The sequence below is a fragment of the Epinephelus lanceolatus genome, chromosome 24 (assembly GCF_041903045.1).
Source record: "Epinephelus lanceolatus isolate andai-2023 chromosome 24, ASM4190304v1, whole genome shotgun sequence".
Classification (NCBI taxonomy): domain Eukaryota; kingdom Metazoa; phylum Chordata; class Actinopteri; order Perciformes; family Serranidae; genus Epinephelus; species Epinephelus lanceolatus.
The window spans coordinates 6015001-6042344 of record NC_135757.1 but is presented as its reverse complement, the minus strand read 5'-3'; the positions used below and the strand labels follow the sequence as shown (position 1 = coordinate 6042344).

Here is a 27344-nt window from a genome sequence, read left to right as displayed (position 1 = left end):
GGGATGAAAATGTGTTGGGGCAGGCTGCACTGCACACCTGCATGGTAGTTATTGATCAGCTGGTGGCAAAGCAGTTGATGCCAATCAGCTAATAAAAGCGTGACTTATGATCGGACATTTTTAATGACTGTGTACTGCATCATCAGGACCGATGTCGGGAAATCATTTCCTATGACTGACAGAAGTTTAACAGCACTTTAATGCCTCTGAAGTGTACATTTATGTTCTCTGGTGACACAAAGAAATAAGTATTATTAGACTGTATTTGGCTGCATATTGTGACTAATAATAAAGCTAAATACAGTTCAGTCAGGACCACTTTGTCAAAAATAATCTTTATTTACTTGCACAAGTTATATTACATTTGGCGGTATGGTTCTGTTCTGGGACCCCCTGCTTTTCCACGCGCTTGCGTGGAAAGCCTGAGGCAGGAAGAGCACACCTTCCTGCCCTTCATGAGCCATTATGAACGGCTATAGCAGGGAGCACAGCAGCAAAAGAAACCCAGATAGAGCAGAGAAAACAGCATGACAGGAGGAGCTGGGGTGGAGGTGGGAAGCAGCAAAAGGGGCCAGGCTAGAGCTGTTTAAATAGCGCGCTCTGAATGCAATTTTCCAATAGGAGCAAAGGGGCAGTCAGCTGAGCCATCAGCTGATTGAGGATTGCTTGCTTGCCATTTACAGCTAATTTAGAGCTTGACGTCGTGGCCTGCCAGAACTAACACTATGCTTGATTAACTTATTTAGCTGAAAAACCATAAAAATGTTCATGAAGACAAAGGGTAAGAAACCAATGCACTAAAAGAAATGTGCTCATTGCTAACCAGCCCGGCAGAGAAAACAAACACTCAGTGGCAGATGAAACCGAGTTGCTGCTGAAAACATTAACATTCAGCAGACACCACCCGCCTGAGCAGCCTTTTGAGGCTGACACATTTGACTAACTGTCATCTTCTAACAGCTTTTTATTCATTCCATATAAACACGCCAAACATTTAAAAATGAAAACTTGAAGTTCTGCAAATGAGAGGTAAAAACAAAATCACAGTCAAGCTGATGGTGAAGATTTAAAGTTAGCAGTATCATATAAAAATGCTATCAAAGATATTTGAAACAAGGTCTGATGAAGAGACACTTCCTTGTTTGCAATTTGACCTCACAAAGGGAAACAACGACCTACATCATGCCATTATAGTCAACATCTTATAACAAATCCAACACTGACATTCCCCTGCTTGAATCAATCCATCCCTGTTCCCTCAACAACCTCCCTTTCTCATTTGTCACAACTCATCACCCCTCTTCTTCACCCCTCCACCTCCACCCTGCCCTAAGCTACTCCTGTCAAACAGAGGTACTCGTCTCGCAGACTGATAAGAGACACTGAGCTGCCATTATTTCCACCGGTCTAATCAGGAAACTGTCACTCAGCGTGCCGGCTCTGGACATAAATAAACAAACTGAGACCAGCAGAAAATGCGCAATAATTATGGTTGATTTGCAGAGATGACGGCTGTGTGGTTTCACTCTGCGGGTCAGCTGTGGTGCGTGAGGATACGCAGGGATCCAACTGGCTATGAGTTTTTAGACAAACCCTGGTGGATGGGCACAGAACAGAACAGATCAACATGATAAATTAACAGTAATCCGTGTGACACAATGAGACAGAAATTTCAGATTTAGACAGACACCGCTTGTATAAAACTATGGGTGTGTATCTGCACTAGAAGCTCAGAGAAGCGTGTAAGACTGCGACTCTGATTCCTGGTCTCAACTCTGGGTTGTCAGGGTTTTGAATAACTAATAAACTTATTATTCATGTCTTAGACTTGACAAAAAGAAATGTAATGATACAACAGTTACAGTAGCTGTGACTGTAAATGGACTTAATGGGTGGAGTGCTTCTTCAACAGGTCTCAAAACCAATAAAAAATCTCGTTCTAACAACATGAATCCACAGTACAGTCTTCATGTTAAAACAGAGAACTTAGTTGAAGCCATTCAGCCAGAACCGAATTCTCTAAGCTGCTTAGACTCAATCCATTGACGAACTTTAAAGGTGTCGAAACCTTTTCACAGTTTTGCACCATTTATACCTGTAATATGTCAGTGTTGAGCCTATTTCACGAAATTCTGTGATGCTGTGTTGTTTTTGTTTCTGAGGGAAATCCATTTATAGAAATTTTTGCCTCACAATGTTTGCTACAGACAGCTACAAATGAGAAGACCTCAATTAGACCCGATGAAATAGCTAATCAGCTTTCCTCTGGAAGAAGAACAGAGCAAACTCCACAGCAATGGGATTGACAGGAAAGGCTTCACACTTGGTCTGTATAATCGGTCCTCTGTTGGCAGATATGGCCTCCTGCCCTGCTGCCACTCAGCTGTGCGGCTCCAAACATTAGAAATGACAATGTTATCAGGCTTCCCTGGCTCCATTGTGTGAGACGGGTGGAAGGAGAACAGGGCTTAGGTTGCCTTTCTCAAGATAATAGAGGAAGAAAATGAACTGAGAAGAAGCAAAATGTCAACAAATGTAGTTATCAGGAAGGCCTGTCACAGAAACAGAAACTTTGGAGGGTTGGAATATTGCATTATGCTCATTCAAGAACCTAGTTTACCTCATTATTGACTGTCTACCTCGTATGTTATGGTGACTTACTGCCATTTGCTACAGAATGTGATTTATCTGATGCAGACACTGTTTCATATGCACAGTTTCATACATACATACATATGGAACACTACTTGTTGAGCGGTAACACAAAGCGCCATCAACAAATTGAAAAGAAAATGAGATTGTGGAGGATAAACCGCCGGCAGGAATGGAAAGTGGCACGTATATTAAAGGAATCCGTGGCCCGCCATCCATGTCGTTTATCAGACAAGCGGTGGAAAATAAATAAAAATCTATTTACGCCCGCCTACTCCCACACTCTGACACACTCCTGCCTCCGATCATGCATCGCAGCACACTCACCACACCAGCCCTAAACACATTCACACACTGAGCAGAGACGGCAGATGCTGTGTACATTTAAACAAGGCGAGGAGCCGGCACAGGAGAAAATCAACCAATAAATTTGAATTATTAACCCTTTAATGTTACTTCAAATCAATTTTTCTACCTGTTACACGGTATATCTAAAATCTTCAGGGCCCAGTTGTTCAAAAAAGACCAAAGAGAAGAAGCAGAAATCATTTTTGTGTAATATGGACAACTGTTTGGGGGATTTTTTTTATGGGTACCAAACACATTTTTCTTAAATTTACCTTACTGAAAGGCCTAATAGGTTGCCTAATGTCTACTTTATCACCCTAACAGTTAAACAAATCATGTGTAAAATATAAATAAACCTATATCTGTGATCAATTTTAAAGTTTTATTCCGTTTTGCTCCTGAAATCCAGCCTGAATCGAGCCTTCTGCTGGGATCAGGATCATTCTGATTTTTTTGGACCAAAGGTATCCAACACCAACTGAAGGTTTGATCTGGATCAAAACCAATATTGGATTACCTATCTAATTTGATCAGATTAGATGCAGAATCCTTTTTTGATTTTGAACAACCTATTTTCAAGATTCGATCCAAACCGATATCCAACATCTGATCAGATTACGTCTGAACAACTGGGCCCTGGTTTCTAGGAACAAGGACGAACTCTGTAGCAAAGCCTCATTAAGACCAGAGATTCAAGTAAGGCTTTGGATGATTCATTGTTATAAATAGGCAAAAGCGTGCTAAATCAATTGGTCTTAGTTTGTTGCAAACTCCTGGGGAAGAAATTAAAATAATACACATCTGTAGACACGTCAGAAACACCACCTCTAGGAGCCTGTGTTAGTCTCACGGAAGTAGCCACCGAGCCGACAGTGATGAATGGATTCTGGAGCCTTTTTCTAGAGCTTGAGGTGAGTTACAATCACAGCCCAAACAAGGGAAAACAACTGCAAACAGCTGTCAAAGGACTTTCTTAGTGGCCTAATGCAGATTGATCGATCCGGAGGAGAAGCAGACAGCAAAGATGGCCTCAAACATATGATGCAGACGAAAAAAGAAAAAAACAACTTTCTTGAACATTGCCAGCAGCACAGTCCTTTTCTCACACACAAACTCCATTTTCTCCCCATGAAATGACATTTCGAGACGTGCAGAAATTGGAGCCTGACGGACCGGGGTGTGACATATTGATAGGGCAGGGAGAGGTGATGAGGTGGTGGATGAGAGGGGACAGAGACTAGGAACCTGGACACATTGGAACGAAGTTTCTGGTTCTATCGCACAGTCACATCAGGTTGTTTGTCCTTTACTAAATTCTAATATAAGGCTAACATTCCTTAACTGCTCTAAATCAAATAAGAGGATGTGCAGTTTGGTATTGTACCAGAATGTAATTTAAATGTAGTTCAACTTTGGCAAAAAAAGGACATTGGTAGATCTTTTCAGTGTGGAAGGATCAAAGAAAAAGCTCATTAACCAGTTTCTCTCTGGAAGTTTCCCTTTTAAATTCACTTAACTTTTCACGGGCCTCTGGAGCTGGATGGAAATGTGACATCTGTGAAAGATTACAAGAAAATCAACAGAATTTGCCGACTGCTAACCGTGATTTCACTGTCACTGACGAACTTCCAATGTCAGAATAAAGTCAGGAGAGTTTTGCCAGAGTAGTGGTGCGCTCCTGTGACCTTGAATATTTGGTGTAAGGTGATCATGCAACTCAGTCCGAGCTGTCTTGAAATGAACTATAGTAAAATTCACTGCACCTTACCAGGGACCGGAGTCCTAGGTTTTGAGCTAGCTCTGGGGCTTGAACTACAGCTTGAAATGCCCATCACCTATGCTGCCACCATGAGCAAAAAGAATAAAGAAGTGGATCAAGAGAGAGACCGTCCTCTCTCACTCTTAAACTCAGACCAAACAATGAAATGTACAGTTTGCATAAAGCCTCTTTCAAAATAAACACACCCAGTCAGTACCACACTGCCAATTTTTTCCTTCGACAACAAATGTACGTGGTTACTCAACATGTGGTTGGTTTGGGTTTAGGCAGCAAAAGCACGTGACTGGGTTTAGGAAAAAAGAACCGGGTTTGGCTTAACAATCTTACAGGAAGCAAACACCTGCCTCCTGGGTAAATGTTGGTGGTTGTTGGACCCGGCCCAACTTGGACTTCTGCCCCCTTAACTTAGCGTCATTGTCCCGCCGTGTTTCCACCTGACACTGCCGGGTGCTGTTACACAATAACCGCCACTGGCCACGTATCATGCCAACATGAACAGACAGATTTTAGAGTGTTAGTCCTGTGTATGTTTGACCCATCCACTGCCCTTATCTCCTCCCTATGCAGATTTTGTCACCTGACTTCCTCCTTTGCTCAGAACAAATACAGCCACTAGAGGGCGCTAAGCTTTTTTACAAGTGGGTGGTAAATAGCTGCTTGTACAAATGACCTCTGGGGTTGTTTTTTGAAGGCAAGTCGGTCTCATTTAATTTATTTGAAGTTACCTAATTTCACTGTGGTTTGCAGTGATGTGAAGACATAACAGTGACTAAAGGTCACACTGAGGAAATGAAAAATGACATCAATACAAAGAAAATGAAAGCAGATCCATCCTCACATTAATTCATTTTGTCTTACTCCTCTGTCACTGGTCGTTTGATGCTACTATAACGATGTCATGAAGACTAACCCTCTAAATGCTGTAATGATAAAAAGATGTTGACGGTAACTTCCTGTGTCTCTGCACGTCAGGGAAGCTTTGGTATACAGTGTTAAAACATCCAGCTGTCACACCAGCACTGCTACAGAAGAGAAGCCCCTCATTGCTTCCCAAGGACACTCGCAGGCTTCAGCCATCTTTCTAACATTTTCACAGAGACTCTGTGAAATCTTTATGACGGCTTTAATTTGCTGTGTGGCCCTGGCAGTAGCTGGAGGGGCAGGGCGAATGCTGTATCAATTCCACACGCTAATGTGACTCACTTAACCAACAGGGCTTCTACGCAGACCACCGCACAGCTCACCCTCCCCTCTCAGAGACATTTGTGCTGCTGACAGCAGACTATTCAAACCACTGTAGTCCCCTCTCCACTGGGGGCCAAGGAGACGTGCCAGCCTTCCTGAAGGTAAAGCAATTAAGTGGATTATCTCCTTCCATACTGCACGGAAGACGGGGAGAGAGAGTGCTTGGATAGCGTATTGTAAATGAAGCCTCAGGGCCAGCCACCACAGGACTCATTTATATGACATGAAATGAAGCTCATGTGTTTAGCTCAAGGTCATCTGAGGTGGACGTTGCCTGGAAGTGAGCACTGGACTCTTCAAAGATACACAAAGATATGAGACAGCACAGATGTGTCAAATGTTTAGCTTTGTGAATCGGACCTACGGGGACAGCCTAGACGTTAAGTCAGAATTTAATTATCTTACACGGAATTACCAAAGACTATTAAAGTGGCTCAGTAACTACCTTAAAAATAGACATTAATATCTGCAAACAAATAATACTAAGTCTGACTTGTTGAGCGTTATATGTGGGGTTCCACAAGGATACGTGCTGGGTCCCAAATTCTTTATATTGTACAAACGTAAATCATAGCTGTAATGTGTCTAAATTGTTTAAATTACTTTTGTTTGCTAATGATATGACTTTGTATTGTTCCGGTAAAAACCTTGAGCAGCTTCTGGCAATAATCAAGTACAAATTACAATAGGTAATATTAAAATGGAAGGAGTATATGAGAACAAATTTTTCGGAGTTGTCATAGATCACAAACTTTGCTAGAAACCACATATTCATTAGACAAAACCAAAATATCAAAGTCCGTCAAAATATTGAACAAAACAAAATACATTCTTAGCTTAAATTCAATACAAATATTGTATCGTTCTTTTATACTTCCATACATTACTTGCTGTGCGGAGGTTTGGGGAAAAACGCAAATCACAAATATTTGTCCAATGTATGTCCATTTGTGGAATGGTTTAGAAATGGAAATGAAAGTGTGTAATACAATAGATTTAAAAAAAAAATTTAAACTTAAGATGATAAGAAATATAAAACTTCACATATATACTTAGTTTCTGTTTCTTTCTTTCATTGCTCGGTATAACTTAAAGGGAGCTGACAAAAATAATGAATGTTAAAAGGGTAGGTTTAATAAGCCAAGACTTCAAGCTGGTCATGTTTTGTTTTATCATTTGTTTTTAATGCTAAAAAAACCATTACCTTAATATTTATTTTTTGCCCATCTACTGGTGTATTTGAGTTTTATGAGTTAGAAAATTACCGTAACCATCACATAATGTCAAAACAGTTAGAATCACACATCCATGTATTCATGCCAAGAAATCATTATCCTTTCGAAGAAATCATGTTGCGTTTCTTCAGTTCCCTACCATGATTACAGAATGTTTTTTTTCATACACATGACATTTAAGAAATCAGAGAGCTGACAGAAAGCCAATTACTTTTATTTAACACACTGATTGGGCCTTGCTGGTCTTTGATATACAGCTTTTTCATTTTCCATTTCTTTCACACTGTCACCCTAACCTAATCTTGACAGAGCCAAGGTGCAAACATAGTGACTGGTTATAAAATATAAATAATGAACATTAAGGGCAGGTTTCATGTTTGAGTGTATCAGATATTCTATTGATGGACAAAATGGTAAAAAAGCTGTGACTGCAGCTGTGAATGCTTCCATGTCGCAGTAAGATATTTCCCTGTCTGCCTCAGGTATCTTCGCTGTCTTTTTTTTTTTGCAGCTTTGCCAGTTTATCCCCCCCTTCCTTCCCCACTGTTCCCCTGGCACACATTCTTATTTTCATTTAACGCTATCACAGGTAGCCTGGGCCTCCTGGGCCTGAAAATTGCTGCTGACTACATGCTTGGGAAAGCTGTGCTCGTGGTGGTATGTCTCCAACTGGGACATGGAGACATGCATGCTGGGGGATCAGTAGAGCGGGAATGTTTTCCCATAGCACTACATCTCCTTACAGTGGTAATTTTGCTACTGTGGTTTGGCAAATGGAAAATAAATGTAATAAAATAAGCTCTTGCTGAACTGAGACGTCTGTGGACGATAGTGTTGTTTTCTTTCTAGTCATCCGACCACTGATAAGTGGACAACCCACTCTATGGCACCCCAAACAGACAGATTCACCGTAGATGACCCAAGCTAACAGACAAACGATTATGAGTGCTGTCTGCAGATGTGGCAAGATTTGCAAAAACCCAAGAGGTCTAAAGATCAAACAGTACTCATTACAGCACCTGGTGAGAGTCTGGAAACACCCCACAGTGTCCGGATCCTCCAAGAATCCCAGGCGCTACCCCATAGCAGACCATCTGAACACCGTTGGGTTTTGTGGTCGGCCAACAACGAGTCAGAGTGGCGCCAGTTCGATGAAGATGTGGTTGCAGCCCTTGTTGCAACAGCGAAGGGTGATGTGAGCCGGAGGCTCAAGACAATGACCACTCTCATAACCCTAATCCCATCAGAGAGGTTTGGCGTCACATGCCACAAAGACAACCGCAGGACCAAACCCGAATTGTTGGGAAGTAAAGATCGCCCAAAGGTCACAAAGTCAACCTCTGACCAGGTGATCTGAGGTGACAGGCTATGACTTTTGGTTGAGCCCACTCATTTTCCCTGACCGTTTTCTTTTTAAGAAGGTCGGCATCAGAGATTCCAGATTCCCCGTCGCACTCACTGACCCTCCTCCACCCCATTCTCTCTGCATCACTGCCCTCGCCGCGCACAACAGATGGCTATCACTGTTCTCTCCACCCCAGTCAAGGCCGGGCCAGGTCCTCCACTATCTCTCAGAGAGAGAGAGTGGGAAAGGGGGGGGGCAGGAAGCTCAGGGCTGATGTTGAATTTCACACCCCGTGGCATCAGGATTAGCGAGACCAGGAGCTGATGGACAGGCAGGTGGAGGTGGAGGTGGAGGTGGAGGGCGGAAGGCTGGCGCTGTCTGCTGATGCCTAACAAGCAGGGCATGTCTCTGAATGCTTCACAGTTGCTGTCCGTTCTCTCAGCTGGGATGAACTTTGACAGTTAGCACATTAATGAGCATGCCATTTAGTGTGATTCCAGTGATAATCAAAGGAGGACACATGGTAACACAGATAGTGTTTTCTGTTTGTGTTCCTTGTGTCGTGTCTGGTTTTACTTCCTGTCTTTGTGGGTTTTCCCGCCTGTTCTCTGCCACACCTGTCTCGTTAAGTCTTGCCTGTTCCCTGAGTCTTCCCTTCACACCTGTTCTGTATTAGTCTCATCTGCTCCACCCTTGTTGTTCACTCCTTTTGCCCGTGTCTTCCTTCTCCAGCTGTGTCTCGTCCTGGTGATTAGTCTTCTGTGTATATATACCTGCATGTTTCCCTTTGTCCTTGGTCAGTTCGTCTGCGTACCTTCTGCTTTCGTCATCCTGCTTTCATCCTACATCCATCCCTGGCCATTATGTCTTTTCCTGATTGTTTTTTTAGTTTGGATTTTTGTTTCTGCTCCTGGTTGGATTTTGAGTTGCCTGCCTTTTTGGAAATCCTTGAAAATTGTAACACTGCCGTTGGTCAGGCAAGACAAGCTGAGTCATTGCTCAGGTCAAGGAAGTAACAAGTCACACTCATGAACTCATAGATATAACATAACATAAGCTACACCCAGTGATGGCATGTAACTAAATACATTTACTCAAGTACTCTAAGCCCAAATCTGAGTCTTTTCATTTTATATTACTTTTGACTCCACTACATTTTAAAGGGAGAGCTACATTTATCTGACAGCTTTAGTTCCTGGTTCCTTCACAAAGTAATATATAGATTTTTAATTGTGATGTATTAGGAACAATGTTGAGGTTAAACAAACAAACTAACATTGTGAAGGGGTTAGTTTGGACTCTGGCTCATTGTGACAGTGTTTCTCACTATTTTCACTGTTTTTACAAATCAAATTTATCGATCCATGGAGATAATAATCAGCAGATGAATCTATGATTAAAATACTTATTAGTTTATTGTTCAAAATGATCACTGATTATACTTACGTACTTTTACTTGGGTAACATTTTCAGGGCTTTTGCAATGCAAATATTAAATAGAAAAGTCCTTTTGAGTCACCTGTCTCAAATCAAGTCTCAAGTCATAACAAGTCAAAGTCTAGTTGAATCTTTAATGAGGTCAGTAAAGTCTCAAGTCATCAAATTTGCTACTGGAGCCTTACTCAAACTTTTGGGTGTGTAATTTTCGAGCAGATGCCTGAGCCAGAGTAAGAAGAACACAAAAAGTTTTCTTTGCAAATTCAGTGCAACAAAGAGTGACTAATTCTTAAAAGATGAAAATTTGTGGATGACGTATTTCTTTCAGCAACTATCACATAACTAGATTTGTAGGGAATCATCAGAGAAAACCGCTTCATGTGACTGCAGCTACTTTTGTATTTCACTGACGATTTTGAGTGTCATTTTTGTGGCTGTTCACCCTCCAGCCTCAGGGGGCAGTAACGAGCCCGTCGCACCAGAACGATACAAGACGCAGCACTCAAAAGACAAGCTGCATAAAGGGGAAACTTCTTTTGTGTGAGCAGGCAAGGTGTGTGTTTTCCTCCAGAGCTCCAGACCACAAATATTTTGTCACATTTTGCAACCATGGAGCACCAGTGCAACTTGGAAGCATTATCAATACATTAACCGGGGAGCTGTTAGTTTGCCTCCAGATTACAGTTAATAAATCATCATGTTTAATTAGTTTAACGATAGTGTTAGCAGATGAAGTGTGATTTTTCTTTCTGCAGAGCTCCAGATCACAAATATTCACTCAAATTTTGCGAATATGGAGCACCAGTGCGACTTGCAGATACTATTAATAAACAAAGCAGAGAGGATTTGACACCTGACAGGAACATTTTACTTGAGCAAATATGGTTCTTCTTAATTCCTGATGGGATGATTTCCTGTCTGCTACTCTGATATAAGCTGATAGCATGAGTGTATTTTAAACACAATCTCTGCACTGAATCTGCCTCAAATTAAAGGTCAATATTAGTAAAAGTGATATATGAGTCTGCCCGTCATGCTGTGGCGATGCCTCCTTTTTTACCTGTCTGATGGGGCGTTTTGATGGACAGTTTGGGCAAAGGAACCATCAGCCGTGCTCACACCCCCCTGAGCCCTGCGGAGAGTCTGGGTTATCAGCAGAGCTTCAGGCCGAAGCCTGGCTGCAGGGCGGAGGGCGGAGGGGGGGGGGGGGGGGGGGTCAGTATCAACTCCTCCACATCACAAGGTGCCGGCTGTTTGCCAGACAGAGATCTGCGGCTGTGGTTTTGGGCCGACAGACACATCCCTTAGCGGCAGCGTGCCGTACACGCCTCACAGAGCACATCGGCTTATAACTCGTCTGAAATTCACTTTTGCTCCCAGTAGATTAAACTCACACTTCAGTTCATCTCACAACACCCCGCTTAGCAGGGACACGGAAATGATGGGCTTCTTACCCGCCCCGCATGTAAAGTATGTACAATGGCTCCATTTTTTTTTACACATTAATACTGTTTACCACACTCTCCATGAATAACAGTTAGGCTAAATTGAATATTCCCGAATGGGATAAAGAGATGAAAAATCACAGTGCACCTGCTGCTTTGGCTTTTTGTGGCAATAGCTAGAATTTGAATTAATGTGAGGATTAAGTGCACTTGACTTTTGCAGTCAGTGAAAATATTAGCAGACGTTTGCAATCATGCACGGAGCAAATGAGCTGCAGGGCTGTGGTGGCGGTCTGTGCCTCGGGACTGTATCTCGAGAGCAACCACATGCTCGAGCCACAACGAGACTAAATACATACATGTCTGACATTTACTCAGTGATGCTTCTGCAAAATGCACAAAATGCTTTTCTTATTAACTGATTCATTTCACAAATATCTGGCACAGTTAGACTCAGACGTCTCAGCAAAAGTAAAACACAACTCAACGTTTGTAGACTTTGTCATGAGAGTGATAATTTATCCAGAGAGAACAAACTGTGACAACAACGACAAGAAGCGTCGCCACGGCTGGTATTGGCATCACAATTATGCAAAACGCAGTCACGAAATTTTACAATCAAAGGTCGAGTTTGAAGATGGGTGTGGCCCAAGCAGAGAGAGTAGGAAGGTAGGAAGTAAGGAAGCACAGCCCGTGACTATTTAGTCGCATTTTGCAACCATGGAGCACCAGTGTGTTTCTAGCTTACAGTGAATAAATTCTTAATTATTCATTTTGATGCATTATTTCCAGAGGATTTGACACCTTACAGGAACAGCTTGAGCAAATATGGTTCTTCTTAATTAATTGCTGCAGGGCCCCAGAGTGTGTCTATTGACTCAAATTTTGCGACCATGGAGCACCACTGCAACTCGCAAAGACTATTAATATATGAACTGGAGCGCTGTAGAGTGAGTTTCCAGCTCACAGTGGTAACAGTTTAACTAACTGCTAACTGCTTCAAAATAAAAGCACCTGTGTTTCCTCTTTGATTCATTTACACACATAATACTTTCTTTAACTTTATTATGACAGTATGAATTTGTTTATGATAAAAAGGTTCAACCCAGTCAGCTGCAGACAGAGTACGTATACTTACTGTCATTTATAGACCATTTGTTGTATTAATGTGAAATGGTTTTAGCCCTGTACTTTAAAATACTACCTGTTTCTCTAAGCACCTCCCACTCTGATTGGCTCTCCAGCCACCCTGTAAAAAGCAGCAGGGCTTCTGTCACTACGGATTAAGTAAAGAAGAGCTGTACAACTACTGGTTGGAGCGGTCGGGGGAACTTTTCTGTTAGCAGAGTTGTGTTTACATTAGCATTGCGCCATTACAGCGTGCATATTTTACTGTGTTTTCCCCCAACACGTATTTGCACTCTAAATAAAGCATTACTGTTTAGTGATGTCTCAGTACTTTGAAGTGTTGAAGCTAATCCTCTCTCCCTGCTTCTCATTTGAACTTCAGAATTTTAATGAAATTTCTTTGTGCTTTATATTTTGGGGATTTTTATCAGTTTGGAGTGAGGGTCTATCTGTGCAGGTCTGAGATACTGGGCATCGAATATCTGACATACAGTCTAACATTTTCTTTTTATTGTGAAACCCCGTGCACACTCCTCTGGTTCACTCAGGCTCCTATTGAAAGTCGTCATCTTCCTCTTAAAATAAATGTGTCAGATGACCCTTCTGTGACAGGAATTTTACGTCCGTTTAACATAACGTTTTTGTTGTTCTTTGATCATTTAATTCTACGTCATATGAACATAAAAACACTGAGTAAAAACTTTAAACTTTTTTTTTTTTAAATTTTCACTGAACTATAAAAAGATTTAGCAAGCTTAGGTTTCTTGATTGCTAGAATAAGGCAGAGAAATGACTCCTGAACCAGGATGTGCTCTTTATTTCACCTCAGCACAACTTTAATTTAGACACTCTAATGCCCACACAGGCATGTTAAGTGCACAATGATAGAGTTGTTCATTAGCCTTAAACTGATTAGGTGAAAACGGCATAATAAATTGAAGTCAAATTAACGCAAAACTCAAAAATTGTTGACTTAAAGGCACTATGTGTAACAATTTCACTTGTTCTTTGAGACAAACAAATTCTGCAGTCAAAAGTGTGTCCTAGCACATGTGTATTCACCTCTATCAGAGTATCTAAGTATGTCCGTAAGCTCCGAAATTCTCATTTACATATGCATCTTGACTGGTGTCTCATCATGTACGTGCGCCATCTTGAAAATACAGGTATGTACAGGGACATACTTGAGAAATACAGAATGGCCTTTCGCGTTTCCACTTGTCGGTTTCTGGTTTCCGCCTGCAGGTAGAGTGACGAAAAGCAGCAGCAAGCAGGCCAGTCACAAGTGCCGGTGCATTTGAAAAAAAAGGCAAAAAGGCAACGTGACCGGTGATTTCAAAAAACGAGGGTCAACATCGGGGTAGCCTTTCCCAGGTGGAGAGTGCTGCTGAAGGAGAATCACAGCTAACAGCGCCGCTAACAGCTGTTAGTGGCTGTTAGCTAACAGCTGTTAGCGACGCAGTGTTGCGAGGAGAGGTTGAGCAACTTGTGTGAGCTGTCAAAAGACAAGACGTGATTGGTTTGTTTCGATTTACACCCGCCCCAACAGTCCTACGTTGTAAGCACAGCCAGCATGGTGAGGAGGGGGTTTGTCAACTCGTGTCGCTTGTGTCTGTGTTGGATGACATGGTTTCATCAATGTTATCATAGCTTTTTGGTACACAGCAGCTACCGTTGTTGCAATACACATTTGAAACAGTGAGGAGCTAGTGTGCGCTATCCATTTGAATGCAATATACGATCTCAATACCAGATGGGAGAAATTCCTACACAGTGCCTGTTTAACATAAAAAAATATGTCAAGCTCACAAGAGATGAGATTTTGTCATGTGAACATACATTTTGTTTTGTCATTTTGACAATCTGGGGCATAAAATTTTGTGTCATGGACGGTGTTCCCTTTTCCTTCAGTAAACCAAATTTGCTCAGCTAAACTGCTTAAAGGGAAATTTCGGTTTATTTCAACCTGTCTTCTATCGTCCTAAGCTGTTGCTGCTTGTTCTCGCAATATTTCAGCCGCGCTTTGGAAAGCAGAGCTAGATGGTAAACAAACATGGCAGCACACCGGTGAAGTAAGACAACATGTTTACATGTCGTTTTCTATATGTTCTCTGACATTTATCCTAACGATATGAGGCGGAGTTTGTGGGAAAAAAGCTTGTTTAGTGGACTAACTTTGCACTTGAAGGTTGCCCATTCACTTATGTTTAACAGGTCTGACGCTACTATGCGCCCCGGCTGTATCTAGGCTAACGGCTAACATGCTAACTATTATTTTTATGTCACTAGTCACTTGAAACAAATTTAGGACGATAGAAGACAGGTTGAAATAAACCGAAATTTCCCTTTAGCAATCTACACAATAGGGACAGGACCTTACCACATTCAACAACAATTACAGAAAGGTGGAAGATAATTCTGCCCAAGATTATTTCAATCAATCTCTTCACCCAGAGGTTGCTTTCAAATTCATTACAAATTCATCTAGGTAAAGTTTTAAATACCAATGTCTCCATTTCTACAAGATCAGGCTCAGGACCAATCATTCAATCAGTATGCCTCCATTACACTCTCATCAGATCCTGTCCTGGTCACAACGAATCCACAATCATAATACCAACACTCCAGTACATTCAGCTCTTCAACTGTCAACAAATATCCAGCTTAATTTAATAAATTAGTATGAAGCTGTATTGTGAAGCAAAAATACCTTTTAACCTGACTAAATATTAAGATTGAGATCAGAGAAAACGCTTGAATTGGAAGTATGTTTTCAGCTGGGAAAGAAAATGTCGCTCTTATCCATTGCAAGAGATGTCTAACTGTGTCTTCTATTTTTTACCAAAATGGAGAAAAATTCATGCTGATTCTCAAAAGAAAAATCTTACGGCAATCAGTTTTTCCCAAACTTAAAATATATAATACATATTGTCAGATATCAGTACAATACTCTTGGATTAAAAAATGAAATTTAAGTGAGATTACGTTTCGTGCTCACTCTTTTTGCAGAAACTAAGAAAATAAAACTAATTCTTTTTGCGTCTTTATTTTTATGATCTGTTGCTCCAGAAGCGTTCGTATCATCCTAAAGTCACACAGCAGGTACATTGAGTTGTGATTAAAACGTGTGATCAACCACAAGAATCAGGCGTCATTTACACTTTACATCTATCATCTTCGTATTTCCGTGAAAAAGTTGATGCCTATGGAGCTGAAATTTAAAATTAAGCCAATATAAACATGGAAAAAGCAAACCAGTGACCAGTGAGATGAGAAATTCAACATCAGATGCTTCAGGGATCATCACAACATAAAGTACAGAACAATCAGCTCAGGGATCATCTGACAGTAAAACAATATCGTCTGTCCATGAAGCAAAACTAACACAATCCACTTCCAAACTCATCTCGTCTTCTAATACACACACACACACACACACACACAGAGCAGAGCAGCAGGTACAGTACAGAGGTATACCTTTGCGCTCGGAGCGTTTCTTCCTCCTCCTCTTGCACCTGCGGCGGATCAGGCAGTAGTAGTAGGCTGCCGTGGTGTGAGAGCTGTCCAGCAGCAGAGCCATGGCTCGGCCTCACAGACGCTAATCTGTCCCCTCAGCTACCCTGCAGGCTCTGATGTGTTCCTCACTCTCACCCTGACGCAAAGTACAGACACAGAGTGTGCCTGTACAACTTTGAACAGAGGAGGGGAGGCAGGGGAAGGGGCGGTGGAGGACGAGGAGGAGGGCAGTTAGTCTACCATGAAGCACGCAAGGCAGAGAGCTGTTGGCACATTGGCTCGCTGTGGTAAATGGCTGTCAGATAAATAGGCTGGGGTGTCTCCTGGTCTCCTACTCCTCCCTCCTCTGCGTCCCTCTCCTCTCTCTTCGCACCCCCACCAACCCCCTCTCTCAAATCACACACTCACACTCCTCTCACACTCGGGGCTATGACAAACTTGGCAAGCGAGCGCTCTTGAAAAAATACCAAAAAGTGCCTTTTGAATATGCATGTGGCACTACATGAGACAAGTGTTGAGCTGCAAAAGTGCTCGACGCAGGAACATGACCGGAAATGCTACTTAGAAACAGTCTTTTCCACAGGTGGCAACAGAGTCAGTGAATAAAAGTCAAGGTGTGCTCGAAACTACCTGTAATGGCTTTAGGGTCAGAGAGACTTGTGCCTGTCCTGGGGCGGACGCCACTTTGGCATGAATTCTACACATCGTTTGATGAATCAGACCCCTGGAGTAAAGTACAAGACACTGGGAGGGAAATAATGAGCCCCTTGAGTTGGCATGGTGGGAAGGATCACCTTCCAGAGTTGTAAAGTCCTGTTTCGGGGTTTACAGACCACGTCGGTGTCTAATAAACCCTTTAAACTCATGAAGACACAACTTAAACCAGCCTTCCTTGCACTACGTTCCATCATCAGCGTAACCAAATATCACCAGCTCTACAGCTCTCTGTTTTGCTGCCCCCAAGTGGACAAAATCAGTGAATGCATCTTTAAATGCCCCTTGAGTCAGGATGCTTTTGTAAACTATGGGTCCGTCCAAAGTCACTTAAAAATAATGCAAGTTATCTTACCAAGCTGACTGTGCTAGCTGTTTAGCCCCTCCCACCTCGGAAAAAATGCGAGGAGCTAGCGCTAGGAGTGATGAGCAAGCATTGTCGGTTTAAGAGACATGAGACGTCCTTTCCACTGAAGCGACACGTGAAGCAACGTCCATTCCTGATGACGGCGGCACCGCTGGATCTGCTCCGTAAAGCAGCCAGCGTCTGGCGTTACTATGGGTACATCCCAAGTCTCATTATATTCGCTGACCAAAACAGTAGCCCCCACCCCCCGCCGTCATGACTCTGGTCACACACTTTTGCATGTAGCAGCCGCACATCCCCGACAGTCCGATGAACAACACAACGGGTTGTGACTGAAATAAACCTAATTGCAACATAACAATCTTGCATGAAATATCATTACTCTTTGATGTAGGTACGTGAATTACAGCGATTCATTGCAAAGAATGCATGTAACGGGTACACTTGCGCTGTTTCTCCGCCATCTTGTTCAAATGTGCCAGATGTAGAGGGCGGGTATTTATACGTCATAAATAAATACGTCCAGATAGGAAGCTCTCGACCATCCTAGCTCATAGCTGCTTAAAGCTTGCTGCTAGCTCCTAGCTTCACAAATAAGAGACTTGGGACGGCCTAGAAGATGGCGGACCTCGAACGACTTCCGGTTCAAGCGAGGAGCTAGCAGTAGCACTATAAATATAAGAGACTTTAGATGGACCTCTTGAGACTACACCGCTCAATTCAGCAGTAAAGTTCACAGTTGGCTTGGACAGTGTCACGGTATTGCAGCATCCCAGGGTATTTAGAAACGACTGACTCTCAATAACCCCAATAATCCCAACCCTCACCTATGGTCATGAGCTCTGGGTAGTGACCGAAAGAATGAGATCGTGGATACAAGCGGTGGAAATGAGTTTCCTCTGTGTATCTGGGCACAGCCTTAGAGATAGGGGGAGGAGCTCGGACATCCGGAGGGAGCTCGGAGTAGAGCCGCTGCTCCTTCACGTCGAAAGGGGTCAGTTGAGATGGTTCGGACATCTGATTAGGATGCATCCTGGGCGCATCCCGCTGGAGGTGTTCCGGGCACGTCCCACTGGTAGGAGGCCACAGGGCAGACCCAGAACACGCTGGAGGGATTACATATCTCGTCTGGCCTGGGAACACCTTGGGGTCCCCCAGGAGGAGCTGGAAAGCGTTGCTGGGGAGAGGGACGTCTGGGGTGCTTTGCTTGGCCTGCTGCCTCCATGACCCAGCCCCGGGTAAGCGGATGAAAATGGGTGGATGGATGGAATTTTGTCTCTGTTGAGTCTGAATAAAGGTGTGTTTTATTTTAAACTGAGGCGGCAGAGAGAGAAAAACACTAGAATTACCACCCTGCAGTTGTGTTTGACCTTTGACCACTGAAATCCAATCAGTTCATCGTTGAGTCCAAGAGGAGGCAGACAGCAATGCCATTTGGTTTTGTTTTGTTTTGTTTTTTAACATGTGCAGTGTAATAATTTAATTATAACCCTGAGAATGTTTTCTGCTATTGTCTGTACACTGTGGAGGAGTCTGTAATAAAACAGGGACACAAGGATGGTTGCATTCACACATCATTTGGAGAAGCAGACATCAAGAGTTTTGAGACAGTCTGAGAGTCAGCACTGCCCCCATGTGGCCTAGAGTGATAACACACAGCTGAGTGGACACCCTTCCCTCATTACCCAGGTAATATGCTGATTATTATTATTACCAGAGAAATGAAGATGAAACTTTAATGATGCCCTTGGGGGAACACAGCTCTCCCACAGCAGGCATTTGGAGCAGAGGCACAGGTAGAACTAATGAGATTAACAACGGCTGCGGTCAGTTTATGCAGTCCTGGTGCTGCGCTCGGCAGAGGCATTATTAATGTTATCAGTTACACCTGTGCTTTCCCCAGAATTTTAGGAGTTTAACTGGACTAAAAGTGAGAATATCTCGACCTCTGCTGCTTTGGTTTGACACTAATTTCCCAAGTACCTCTTTAATGGTCCAGTTAAACATAAACGTAGACATGCAGAGTCACCCAACCTGGTTTATTATACGTCTTCTTCAGGATCTGGAAGGTCTGCATGCAGGCCCAGATCTACAGGCTGGAGGTCAGTGAATGAAAGCTGAGGTAACAGTGAGCGGCCTGTGGGTGGAGCAGCTGCACTCTAGAACTGACTGAACCACATGTACTGCTCCTTATTCCCACACTTCTCCCTGTCCTCCCACTCCTCTGTGCATCTTTCATCACAGCAGAAGGAGCCTGTTATTAGGAAGACGCATGTTCCAATATGTCACAGCCAGGACACGATCTAACTGTGTGGCTCTTGTGCTGACGAGCAGAGAGATGATATCCAAAGATTACGTTCAGACGATAGTCAAATGGCTTTTGGTGTCAGTCTCACAGAGGCGCAGCTCCGAAACCTTCAAGGTGTAACGACGTGTCATTGAATTAGTTTGTTCGGTTCAATCAGGTTCAACAAAACACTTTCTGATCTTCCTCAAGCTTGGGTCCTCTACCAGAGGCCTGGGAGTTTGAGGGTTCGGCGCTGCATCTTAGCTGTTCCTAGGACCGCACTCCTGTGGATCGAGACCTTTTAGTGGTCATCTTTTGACTGAGTCGCCGTCATGTTCACATTCATACCGCATGGCACAAAGTGTCTCGTACTTTACAATAAACTGTGCTAAATTCTGACTGTTTTCTGAGGGGTTTCCCTTTATTAGACGAGTTGACTAGACTTAATTAAAATTTTTGTTTCGTCAACAGGGAAATTAGTCGTCAGGAACATCCCTAGCCTGCACTTGGGGTCTTGTCTGGTGTGGTACACACCCCTGCTTCTATTGATCTCGTACTAAGTGCCTGTTCCTGTGCTGCCATGATTAGCGCTTCTGTGCTGTCTTTCAGTCTTTCCAGACAGGATTTCTTGAGGTCGGCCACTTCTTCAATCTGTTGGTGCTACATGCCGTGCAGGGGCTTGTCCTTCCATGATGGTTCATGGTTTGGGGATTTATATATCAGTGGGAATACGCAAACATGTCAACTCACTGCCAACTTCATCCCAGTGTATCAATCAGGGGGACTAAACAAAAACAAGGAGCAACACAAATGCCACATGCTAACATAATAACTTGCTTTGTGCATTCAAGCCCTGTTACAGTATTCCTTCACAAGCCCATTTTGGCCAGACTATACTATTTCTACAGAAAACAAAAACAGATGATGATGACTTCGACCCATGATGGAGCCGTATGGAGTTAGATTTGTGTCTTTATTACATGCGAGAAAATAAATGATATGAGAGAAAAAAAAATATTTGAGAGAAAAGTTTTCACACTGATAGCAAAAAATAATAATATCTGAGACTAAAAAAAGTTTTGAGAGAAAGTATTTTGTCATAGAATATAAAAAAAATAATTTGACATTTAAAAAATGATTTCCGAGAAAAAAAAAAAAACTCTCAAAAAACTTTTTTTACTCTCAAATATTATTTTTTTGCTATCAGTGTGAAAACATTTTCTCTCTCTCTCTCAAAAAAAAAAAGTTTCTCTCAAAACATTTTTCTTCTCTCTCTCAAAACCGAAGTCTTTGCTCTCGTGTCAGGATTTTGCTCTCATTCATCCACCATGGTCGATTCACCGGCATAGATGCGCTGCGTTATTTGGGAGCGGAGACTCCAATGTTTGGGTAAGATGATGACACACATGATGAATGATTCAGTTGAATTCGACTCCCAAGATGATCCTCACCCAGCTGTCAATTCGATTGAGACTGGCCAATAGGAACGTGGCCCCGCCCATGACATTATTTTCACAGAGAAAGCAAAATCCTGACGCGAGAGCAAAGACCTAGGTTTTGAGAGAGAGAAGAAAAATGTTTTGACAGAAACATTTTTTTGAGAGAGAAAATGTTTTCACACTGATAGCAAAAAAGTGAGAGTAAAAAAAAAATTTTTGAGAGAGTTTTTTTTCTCGGAAATCATTTTTTAAATCTCAAATTATTATTTTTTTATATTCTATGACTAAATACTTTCTCTCAAAACTTTTTTTAGTCTCAAATATTATTATTTTTTGCTATCAGTGTGAAAACTTTTTCTCTCAAACATTTATTTTCTCGCATGTAATAAAGACACAAATCTAATTCCATAGAGCCGTACCTGACTGATAACCACAACAAACTTCAGGCCTGAACTTGGTCATGGCAGTCACACAAGATCAAACAATACACATCCTGAAGTAGCATACGCCATCAAAGAATGCGTGCTGCTTAGTTTGGACTTTCTGCCCTCAACCTGAAACAACACACACCATCACCATCCGGCGACCTACCACTGTCCTCTCCTCCAATACTAACAGAGCCCTTCGACGGACCTTTAATCAGGGTCAATCAGAGAAAACGATCACAGCCAGAGCTGTGATTAAGACGAGCCTCAGATCTGAAGCAAAGAAAACGCAGAGTCTGTTTGGACAGGGATATGGAAAACAGCAGCGGGAGTCAAGATCGCCCTGAATGGCTGAGAAAACACAGGCTCCACTAATCACACTATCTGCTGTCCCTTTTGTAGCAGCGAACTGCACCACAGTCACACATAAAGACGACAAAGTGGAGACAAATATGCACCTGCACTGAGTGTTTGAACTGGACGTGTCCTCGTTGTAAATCCCAAAGCAGTCCACCTCTCTGCAGTGGAGACGAACTCTATCCCAGCTGCTGCTTCAGGTTCCACAGGACTTCCTGACAGGGTCACACACACACAAAGACAGAGAGAAACTCCTGGTCAGTGTTAGGGAGGGAACAATACAACATCACATACATTTAACCAGACTTATATTGGACCAGTCCGTCAGCTCCGTTTGTCCACATATTATTTGCACAGTCAGCAGGGAGTCAATGTCTTTCTCCAAACTCTGCTTGTGAAAGATGGACACTGAAAATACTAGGACCTGTGTTAGGAGGAAATTAGGATTTTTTTACAGTGTATGATGAATAAAAATCTAAACCTGCCGTTGCTGGAAATGTCAAGAGCATCTGCACAAGCGGCAGACTCCTCGTGCCTGAGCTGCAGGGGAGTGCATCATCCTCACTCCTGCTGCTGACCTTAACTGTCCTCCACAAAGCAAGAGGGCCGTTTCAGCTTCAGCCATCACGAGTTTAAAAGAATATCAAGATTTAATATACATCCCTGGTTAGTGAATATGTGAGGTCTACGCAGGAGGAGAGAAGCAGCGTGGACGGCAGCCAGGAGAATGTATGTTTCTTTGCCTTTTCCTAATCCCGTGGCACAGACAGATGAGAGGCAAACACGGGGGGATGTCTGTAACCTACTTTCATACATTTGCATATTTTTCAGAGAGGGGAAGAAGCAGTTTTGAAGCGGGGGGTTGACGGGGTGGATGATGGGGGAGTGAAGGTGCCCGACAAGGACAAGACAGGGTGACGGGAAACCAGCAAGTCAGCATTTCAAACCCGTTGAGATCACTATGATAGGAAAAAAAAAAAACCTAAATGTTTCATCACAGATCAGCACAACGCAGCCGATCCCATAATTTACACAGTAACTGTGGGGGATGGGCCCACAGACACAGGCAGGGCTTTCACTCCCCCTTCATCCAAACTGTTTGCGAAAAACACTCTGAGACGAAGCAGATTAAGTTGGAGCGGTGATGCAGCTCTGACGGAGGAGTGTACCTGCAGCGGGGCAGCAGCACACAGAGGACTCAGGCTTCTTCCTTGAAGGGGCACTCCACCCATTTCACATATCACACAGAATGTGTTTGACTCTTCAGATCTGACAAAACCAGATCTGAAGAACTTCCCGTGTGCATCTCCAGAGATTCAAACATTTTTTTAAGTTCGCACCAGCCAAATAAAAAAGCCCTGCGTTCATTTTCACCTTGAGTTTCCCTCCTTCCTCTGAATTCTGCACCATCCGAGATGAAGCCGTCAGCTGTGTTATTTTTACCTGAGAAGAGCTCATCTGATCTCGTCCCTCGCTGCTCACAGCGTTCAAGTGTAAAGGAATTATTTGTCAGGTTTGAGCACCTGTGGGTGGCCACACAGCCGAAAACAAGACTACAAGTCAAAGTCACTGCTGGCAGTCCCAAGAGTCTGCAGTATTCCTCACACATGATGGAGACGATGATGATGTCAGTATTCTAAGAACGTTATCAGTAGTCGGTGCTGCAGGAGGACCGTGAAGACATTTCAGGTGTGCTCATTTTTTTTCAGCTATGTGAATAAAATGTCCTTACTTACTTCATTTAAAACTACAAAACCAACTCCATCCTCCTCTCTCCTGGTTCCACTCATACATATCCAACCGGCAACAGGTTGTCTCCATCAATGGCCCCTGTTCCCACCCAGCCCCAGTAAACCATGGCGTGCCTCAGGGTTCTGTGCTTGGTCCCTTCCTCTTCATCATTTACATACTCCCCCTGGGTAAGATCGTTCGTAAACATGGTCTGAATTTTCACTGTTACGCTGACGATACCCAACTATATCTCAGCTCCCTCCTCTGTCCATAGTCAGCTGCCTACTTGCAATGAAAACCTGGATGACCACCAACAAAACTGAGCTCTTGGTTGTGGCTGCCAAGGCGCGACTTCAAATGGTGGGGGATTTTATCCTTCTATGTGGATGGCTGCTCCATCTCCCCATCCCCCGAGGTTCGCAACTTGGGTGTCATCCTGGACTCCACCCTCTCCTACGAATCCCACATAAAATCTGTTGTTAAATCTGCCTTCTTCCACCTCAAAAACATCTCCAGACTCCGGCCTTCACTCTCAGATGTTGCTGAGACCCTCGTCCATGCATTTATCACCTACCACCTGGATTACTGTAGTGGAGTCCTGCTCGGGCTCCCCAGCAAAGCCTTGGACAGACTGCAGTATGTGCAGAACTCAGCTGCAAGGTTTCTCACCTGGACCAAGCCTTGGCAACACATCACCCCCACCCTCAAACACCTACACTGGCTTCCAGTCAAGTTCCACATCACCTACAAACTCCTCCTCACCTATAAAGCTCGCCATGACCTTGCCCCACGGTACCTATCGGACCTCCTCACTGATTACACTCCCTCATGGAACCTGCGGTCTGCTGACTTGGGTCGCCTCAACGTCCCTCACACCAGTAGGCGAACATTTGGGGATAGAGCCTTCAGTGTGGCAGCCCCAACTCTCTGGAACTCTCTCCCCACGGAGATTCACCAGGCGCCAACACTGGACATTTTTAAATCTGCTCTGAAAAGACACCTGTTCACCCTGCCTTTTGGTTTTTGCGTCCTTGGGTCTCTTGAAACTCTCCTAATTGATTTTATTCTTGTGACTTGCTTTAAGTGTGTGAGGTATCCTTCAGAATAAAGGTATCCCTATCAAGCCATTCTCTCCGTGTCTTTTTTCCCTTCATGTTGGGAGCTTTTATCTGTGCAGGCACTCCGCTGAATGAGTCCCCAGAGTGTTGTTGCATTACACCGGCACGTGGGCCGTTCGATTGGCTGTCTCTTACTGTTTCGGAAAATATCTGTCTTGATGGAAGCAGCTGGGCCGAGGGGACGCTTTGCTGACACACAAACAGCGAAGCCACACTGCAGCATACGTACGGGCACATGTAAAGTTAAAGTACAAGGGGCTCAGGGGACGATAAGGGCACGGACGGTCAGCTGTTGGTGAGCATCTGCCCCCCAATTTTTGTGTCCCAGATCGTTGGCATTCGTCGGTAGATGATTCAGCATGTTGAATCATGCTCAAATGTATTTAATAATTATATCAAAAGTAATAATAATGTTTAAAACAGCATCCCTGCACTAAAATGCATTAAAATTGGTCCAAAATTCTTCCCTGCAGAGCAGCAGCCGTGTCTCCCTGACCTACCTTCACTGGTGACAGCCAGCCAAGTAACAACAGTGTTTCTCACTGCTGTCAAATGACATCACTATTAACACATCTCAACGCAGCCAGTCGGTGTCAACAGGTCAGTTTGCCTAGTTAAGTCCCAAATGTTGGGCGTAAGTGGAAAAAAATCGCAATGATCTTTGCAACATAGCAGCCTGTCAAATAAATGTAGATCTCTAAACCTGTGTGTGTGGTGCGGTATCGGGGGGGCAGTGTGATGGTCAGCGCTGAGTGGCACAGACTGCGGTGGGAAGAGTGAGGGAGAAATGGCGGAGTCGTAATTAAACCGCATTTCCATTAAAGATGCTTTCAAAATTATTGTACAAACCTCACTATGTTCCATTAGGCCTGTGAAAGACACCTCAAATTTTGCACAAATGTCCACTTGGACGCGACGATGAACTGATGAGATTTTGGTGGTCATAGGTCAAAGGTCAAGGTGGTATCTCACGAACGCCTTGAGGGACTTTGGGCACAAACGTTCACTTGGATTGAAGGATAAATTGACGTCAAGGTCGGGGTGACGTCAGGAAACGTTTCTGACCGTAACTCAAGAATTCTTACGCTTATCACGACAAAATTTCACACACACGTCAAATAGGAAGTGATGACATTTCGTATCCAAAAGGTCAAAGGTCAGCCTCACTGTGACATCATAATGTTCTGCTTGTCTTGCTCTCCCTCCTCTCCACAGCACACAGAGTGGATGTGATCCGCGGCCCCCTCGACTGTCTGCTCCGCGTGGCCGCCGGTCATGTCATCTGCCAGCAGATGACGGGGAGGATAGGTGACGAAGGCTCGGCGTGTCTGCTCGTCTGGCTGGCTTGAGGTCAGACACTGACAGTCACAAGCTGGAGGTGTGAGACACAGCAGCGGGTATGAAGAGTCAAGATTTTAAGGATGTTTTTTTAAATATATTTTGATGAACATCAGTGTCTCACACCGTGCAGACTGTCACACCAACAATCCAAACATGCAAAGCCACACAAAATGCTGATTCGTGTTATTTTCCTGGCTGTAATAAAGAGTCCTCTGCTTCACTCTACAGCACCGAGAAAGTCACCTTGTCTCGCCACAGTAATGGCACCCAGGGGTCCTGTCACAGCGTGGCCCCTGCTGGCCCGCATCTGATGCACTGACACAACTGCACACACCACCCGCCACCCCCCGAAAATAACCTTTACTGGAGCATCATCTGCTGTGATGTGATTCTGCCTGACATCGTTCCATAAAGATAGAACAGATTATTAGATTTTAGATTCCATGTTGTGAGTCCAAATCGAATTTGTTATCACTTCTTGAAGCTGAGGTTACACTGACACGGTGAGCGCCACTGTTTTGGCTTCGGTCTAAACTCCAACACAGAAGAAGATGCGTGTGACGAGTCAGAAAACAGTGCTGATTCATGGTATTTCATGCCTTAAAACAGTGAAAGAAAAGCTCCAAAACAATGAATCAGCATGTCTGACTTTATGAGAGTAGATCCTCAGACTGTCAGTGAGTCATCAGTGACACAGAGCTCGCAGAGCATCACCACATCAAGACTCCTCACAACTGCACCTGTTTGTTGATTACACCCCAAAAAAAAAGAAGTGGATTCACTCTGCAGTGGTTGCGTAAGCGGCTCGTAAGTCAGTGTCCTGACTTAACCTTCTGCAGCCCTTTCAAATCTACCTCCAGGCTGCGGCTTCAATCACAGTGTGTTTAAGGAGTGGAGCCGGCAGAGGATCGAGGGCGAATCAGGGAGTCTTCGCTTGACGTCTGACGAGCTCACGTGGACAGACGATGATGCAGATGGGGTCGTCTCTAAATACGTAACCAGCAGCTCCTGGAGCGTGAGATCAGATCGCATGGGGCTCTTAGTTCCACGGTGTGTTGCGACCTTTATGACTGTGATAAACTGATCAATTGTCAGATGAACACAGGGACACAAAGTAATGCAAACTGAATTATACTCTACAGAAGATAAACACAAAGTCACTGTTTAGTAGGGGTTCACGAAATTCATGGTGTAGTTCGATATGATACAGCGGTGTCACGGCACGTTTTCGTCAGCGGCGTTAAGTGACGTCCTCAGACTTCTACTGTTTTTAAACGAAGCTTTGGGAGCTTTTGTAAGTTATTTCAAGGTACAACGAGTTAGAATAATAATATAATTCTGTATTTTTCTAGATCTACTGTTTGTGCCCTTTTAGTTGGGGACAGAGTGGTTAAGTCCACCCCCGCCGCCTTCACCCATCTTAAACACTGAAAA

General features: G+C 43.5%; 1 protein-coding gene across 4 annotated transcripts in view; it reads right to left on the bottom strand.

The window, feature by feature from the left end:
- The window catches only part of LOC117250126 (double-stranded RNA-specific editase 1-like), a 46944-nt gene that overhangs the window by 9780 nt on the left and 9820 nt on the right, over nt 1–27344 (bottom strand). For 2 of the 4 annotated variants that reach the window (XM_078165948.1, XM_078165947.1), the window contains exon 2: nt 21822–21935. Coding sequence is in view for 2 of the 4 variants with exons in the window: in XM_033616136.2 (XP_033472027.1) it covers nt 16093–16195 (103 nt within the window). In the remaining 2 variants the exon portion in view is untranslated. Of the gene's footprint in view, nt 1–16092; nt 16411–21821; nt 21936–27344 lie in introns of those variants that run through there. The other 2 variants (XM_033616136.2, XM_033616139.2) reach the window with 2 other exon arrangements.